The sequence below is a fragment of the Esox lucius genome, chromosome 8 (assembly GCF_011004845.1).
Source record: "Esox lucius isolate fEsoLuc1 chromosome 8, fEsoLuc1.pri, whole genome shotgun sequence".
In the NCBI taxonomy this organism is placed as follows: Eukaryota; Metazoa; Chordata; class Actinopteri; order Esociformes; family Esocidae; genus Esox; species Esox lucius.
In genome coordinates, this window is record NC_047576.1 from 33,855,084 (window position 1) to 33,861,083 (window position 6,000).

A 6,000-nucleotide genomic window follows, 5' to 3' on the forward strand; every position below is an offset into this window, starting at 1 on the left:
AAACTAAGACATTGTATTGTTTCTGTGCAGGTAAATATTGCAACAATTTAAGAATAATGTTTCTCAATATAAATGTGCAAAGTTTTTGGGGGATCTTATCATCTATGGTACATAATCATTAAACGATTCTGAAAATTCTGAGAAATCTCTGTATGCAAGGGACAAGGCCGAAAACCAAGAATCCACTGTGGGTGGAAAGGTAAGTTCAAAAGATCTACAAAATAGAGTAGTGGAAATGCTGCACAAATCTGCCCTCTATGGGAGGTTGGCAAGAAAAAGCACATTGCAGATTCAGAAGCCATGTGGCAAAAGGTGCCGTGGTCAGATGTGACCAAAATTTTACCTTTTGGCCTAAATGGAAAACAATTTCTAGCAAACAACTGAATACATCTTTCCACCCAAAAAACACCATGCCTACAGTAAAGCACCACAGTGGCAGCATCCTGTTGTGGGAGTGTTTCTCTTCAGCAGGGACTGGAGAACTTGCCAGAAGTCGCCTCTTCATTGTTAACTGTCAACAGTGAAGAGATGACTCCTGGATGCTGCCCTTCTAGGCAGAGTTGCAAAGAAAAGGCCATATCTCAGACTGGTAAAAAAAAAAAGACAAGCTTAAGATGGCTGATCGGTGTAATTTGTCATTATTTTTGTGAAATACACTCACCAGACACTTCATTAGGTACACCTTCCTAGTACCAGATTTAACCCCCTTTTGCCTTCAGAACTGCCTTTGTGGCATTGATTTGACAAGATGCTGAAAACATTCCTCTGTGACTTTGGTCCATATTGACAGTATAGCATCACGCATTTGCTGCAGATTTGTCAGCTGCACATCCACGAATCTCCCCTTCCACCACCTCCCAAAAGTGCTCTATTGGATTTAAATCTGGTGACTGTGGAGGCCATTTGAGTACAGTGAACTCATTGTCATGAGACATGGCGCAATATCCTGAGTGAAGTAGCCATTAGAAGGATGGATCCATGCTTTCATGTTGTTTACACCAAATTCTGATTCTACCATGTTGCAGAAGAAATTGATACTCATCACACCAGGGTGTGGTCTTCTGCTGCTGTAGCCCATCTGCTTCAGGTTTATATGTGTTGTGCGTTCAGAGATGCTCTACTGCATATCTTGGTTGTAACGAGTGTTTATTTGAGTTACTGTTTCCTATCTTTCAGGTCAAACCAGTCTGGCCATTCTCCTATGACCTCTGCCATGAACAAGGCATTTTCGCCCAGTGAACTGCCGCTCACTACATATTTTTCTATTTTTCAGACCATTCTCTGTGGGTTCTGTGGGAAAATCCCAGTAGATCAGAACTTTCTGAAATACTCTAACTAGCCCGTCTGGCACCAACAACCAAAGTCCCCTAAGTCACCTATCTTTCCCATTCTGATGCTTGGGTTGAACTTCAGCAGATCATCTTGACCATGTCTATTATGCCTCAATGCATTGTTGCAGCCACGCGATTGGCTGTTTAAGATATGTGTTAACAAGCAGTGTACCTAATGAAGTGGCCACTGAGTGTATACTTTATAAAAAAAAAGATTATGTCTCTGTAAACTGTCATTATATTTGTTTTGTTTTTTCCAGATGAACAGAAGGGTCGGTGTGCCAAAAAACGTAACCCCTTTGGGGTTAACGTTATTAAAAAACAATTTCCCATCCGAAACTTTCTAAGACCAATATTATGTGCTAAGCTAGCGAGACATTGCTAAGAAGCACAAGGTTATTTGCATAAAGGCTTGAGTTACTCTACGGTAAACTCTAAATGAGAGAAACTCAAAATCTAATGCTTTACGGAGAAATAACATTTTAGACAAACTCAATATCATACCTTTAAAGAGCAACTTGCAGGTTGGACACCCCTGTACAGCATATTGTATATTAATGATAAAAAACGAGATTTGCAAAAACTGGAGGAATATATAACCGCCATAAACAATATTTTGAGATAAAATTATGATAAAATAACTTCCGCATCTATCACTAACCGGAAGTGATGTAACGCGAGGGAGTCCAGTCAAGTTCATGCTCAAATTACAATGGACGTGGATGAAGAAACCGAGCATGCCTATGATGGCCCACATGCTTTTAATTATGAGCCTCCTAGGCGAGATATAGGTCAGGGGGAGGAACAACGGGCAGAGGAGAGAAGTAGAGTTGTGGTGTCAACAAAACCAGTGGCGAATAGGGCAAGTGACTTGGTGAGTTATTGTGTAGCACGGTGGCTAACGCTGGTTCGTCTAGGCTAGTACATTGGTGTTATACAATAAATCTGCTTCAGCAAACATACTTTCGACCTTGTTTTATATTAAACATACATGTAGATTGTCTTAATTTAAGCCAGCTGCCTGCCAACAGCTCATAGTTAGCTTAATAAAATGCGGGGGAAACGGGGGTGTTGGGGCTGCCAACAGCTCATAGCTAGCTTAATATAATGCGGGGGAAACGGAGCTGTTGGGTTAGCTGCCTGCCAACAGCTCATAGCTATAACTTTGTGCAAACTGCATTGATGTCAAGGCAGACAATTGCGAAAACCTGTTCTAAAGCTCAGTCTCTCCCTCTCTGTATACTGAAGCCCTGATGCTAGGAACTTGCAGTCAGCGCATTTTTAATCCAGATGAGGGAATGGTTTCAGACGCAATTTTAGCTACTCCTGTCATCAAATCAACAGCTACCAAATGTTTGCTAATGCAATAGCCAAGCTAACATGTAGCTATGTTACCAGTTAGATGGTGGATTGCCCAATACATACACGCTCAAATCACTTCTTTATTCTGAAATTATTAGATGCCATGGCATCTGCCCCATTAGCAGTGGCATTTTTTTTGTGTGGCAGGTTGAGATGCCACGGCATCTTTCGCCGTTTATATGGTATTTCCGGTGGCAGCCTGAGATGCCACAAATTTACTCGGGCACCTGCCATCGTTTGTATGGTATTTCCGGTGGCAATCTAGGATACCGCGGCACCTGCCGCTGTTTGTGTGGGTTGCCACCGGTTCACCGTAAGATGCCATGTCACATTTTACCCCAATTATGGGGTAGAACGGTGGCAAACAAGGGCTGTGTGCGAAATCACCCACTACTCAACATATACAACCAAACCAGTAGCCTGTCGTACTGTAGAGAAAATAGCATATCCGACTGCAACTGCTGGTGTTTGTAGCATTTGCTAGTGAGATACCTTATAGTTTAAAACATTTACCAATATAAGACTTGGTAGCATTTTCATGACCCTATTTGTTTATTTTTTTCAACGTTTCTTTGATTATTTATAATATTTTATTTGTATTACAGTCTGTTATGTTATAGTGCTAAGGAAAGAAATTGGTGGTAGCCTATGTTTATTTTTTTATATAAAATGCAATGACAAAATACTTTACTCACTCAAATAAAAGACTGCAGTTTAAAGCATGATTACATTAGGGGAACAATATTTAGGATGGTGCCCCCTTTTTAAAAAAACTATTTTTCAGACCCTGATCAGCAGAGATCAGCAGGACGACTATAGCAGTCTTATGAGCGATTGTGAAGCTCCGACTGTCGCCATGCCGGATAAAAGATGTGGAGCTGAGGCCGAATATGAAGCTTGTAGCTGCGCCTAGCGGGGGAATACACTATAAAAAATTAACTTTTATTGCTAGTGACAGCCGAAGATAGACAGGAAAGGGGCACAGAGAGAGAGGGGAAGACATGCAGAAAAGTGCCGCAGCAAAGGTTGGATTCGAAACCCCCCCCAATCAATCAATGTTTGTTGTATGACTGGAAGAATAAAATGCTCTTACTGTAAAAAATATATATATATATCTCTCTATATATAGTTGTTGGAATTTTATTTAATTGAACAAAGAGAGGAGGATAAATGCAAGGTAAGCAATACATTAATAATTGTCCCAAAATGTAGCCTTTCAAACAAGGATTTCAAACAATTCACATATCAGATAATTATAACTCCTTATAAGAAGCATAATGTACATCTGATGCTGCAATACTTAAATTACCTTCCATACCTGGCAACCCTGCAGGGCGTCATCTGAATCGTGTTAAGGGGATCACTGCCCACCTTTTTCTCAGAGCAGCACTTGGGTGTTGTCGGTTGCTTGACCATACAATACAGCATCGCTTACTGTGACAGGAAGCTTTTTATGATGTATATTGAAGATGCTCTGGATACAGATTAGTTGCATTACCATTTATTATTATTTTTATTTACATGTACAATTAAGACAATTATGAATATATACTGACATTTCGTTTGGAGGGTTTTAGATGGAACCCACAGTGTTAATAAATACAGCATTCGTTGGTAAAATGTATTTTTATTTTTCTTTCAGTAAATGCTCTATAAGTCTGAAATCTTCACTTGGGAAAAACATGAATTATCAATAGCATACTTTTTTTTACTGCAGGAAAACATTCTTATCCAACATAGTGCGAAAACATTCTTATCAGCTGACTGGTGCGATAAGGCAACATTCCATGGAGGATGGACACCTGGGATGGGGAACTGGATGAGGATTCTCCAGCAGAACTTTTTACATTTGTCATCGAAAAAAAAAGGACTACAACAACTTCTGGGAAGAACTTGTTGATAAAAACAATTACAGACTCTTCGCAAGATTTGAGGAACAGTGATTGTTAAAATATTTTTATATTATGTTATATTAAAGAGCTTTGTTCCTAAATACAGCCTAGTAATTCATACCAAGACCTTTGTCCATGGTTTTAAATTAGAATCCTGTGATGCACGGATACATATAACTATCACCTAGTATAGTAAGCTATAAATGTTGAGGGTTTAAAGTCAATAATTTTGGATAGGTCATCTGTTACAACATCTTGTTTAATTTACAATCAGAAAGGGACAGCTGCCACAGGGGGCCAGTGGCAATTGCCACAAACATTGGCAGGTGCTTTGCCAAGTGTAAGCCTATAGCCTAAATATTGTTCCCCTAATGTAATCATGCTTTAAACTGCAGTCTTTTATTTGAGTGAGTAAAGTATTTTGTCATTGCATTTTAAATAAAAAAAATAAACATAGGCTACCACCAATTTCTTTCTTTAGCACTGCAACATAACAGACTGTAATACAAATAAAATATTATAAATAATCAAAGAAACGTTGAAAAAAACAAACAAATAGGGTCATGAAAATGCTACCAAGTCTAATATTGGTAAATGTTAACATTTATAAACTATAAGGTATCTCACTAGCAAATGCTACAAACACCAGCAGTTGCAGTCGGATATGCTCTTTTCTCTACAGTACGACAGGCTACTGGTTTGGTTGTATATGTTGAGTTGTGGGTGATTTCGGACACAGCCCTTGTTTGCCAACGTTCTACCCCATAACCGGTCAAATGTGACATGGCATCTTACGGTGAACCGGTGGCAACCCACACAAACAGCGGCAGGTGCCGCGGTATCCTAGATTGCCACCGGAAATACCATACAAACGATGGCAGGTGCCCAAGTAAATTTGTGGCATCTCAGCCTGCCACCGGAAATACCATATAAACGGCGAAAGATGCCGTGGCATCTCAGGAAAAATCGTTGGCATCTCAACCTGCCACACAAAAAAATACCACTGCTAACGAGGCAGATGCCGTGACATCTCAACCTGCCACCGGAAATGCCACTGCGAGCTGCCGATGCCGCTATTTGAGCTAGCTGTCACTCCACAAACGACCGAGTGTGTGGTGACAGAAGCGGCAGTGAAGTCTGCTCTCTTCACCTGCACAAAATGCACCCAAAAACAAATGCCCTTGCTTTTCCTAGAAGGAAAATTATGTACACGATTTCCAGACAGGTTGGAATTTGTGCAACCAGCACAAACACAATAATTTACCATTATGACTTGACTTCTCTAACACTTTCTCTATATCTCACTCTCTGTATTGTGAGAAGCGGAGCGCGAGCACAACCTATTGTTTGCCTCTGTCTACGTCATATGACGCGTTGCTAGCGGGAAAGGCGTATTTCAGAGTCTAGTGTTGAAG

At 40.3% G+C, this 6,000-nt stretch overlaps 1 protein-coding gene across 1 annotated transcript in view; it reads left to right on the forward strand.

Moving 5' to 3' along the window:
• Positions 1–4,686, forward strand: part of cp (ceruloplasmin) — a 29,465-nt gene extending 24,779 nt beyond the window's left edge. The window contains exon 21 of the mRNA XM_029121593.2: positions 4,411–4,686. Coding sequence (XP_028977426.2) covers positions 4,411–4,433 — 23 coding nt within the window. The 3' untranslated portion in view covers positions 4,434–4,686. The remainder of the gene's footprint in view (positions 1–4,410) is intronic.
• The last annotated feature ends 1,314 nt before the right edge of the window (positions 4,687–6,000 follow it).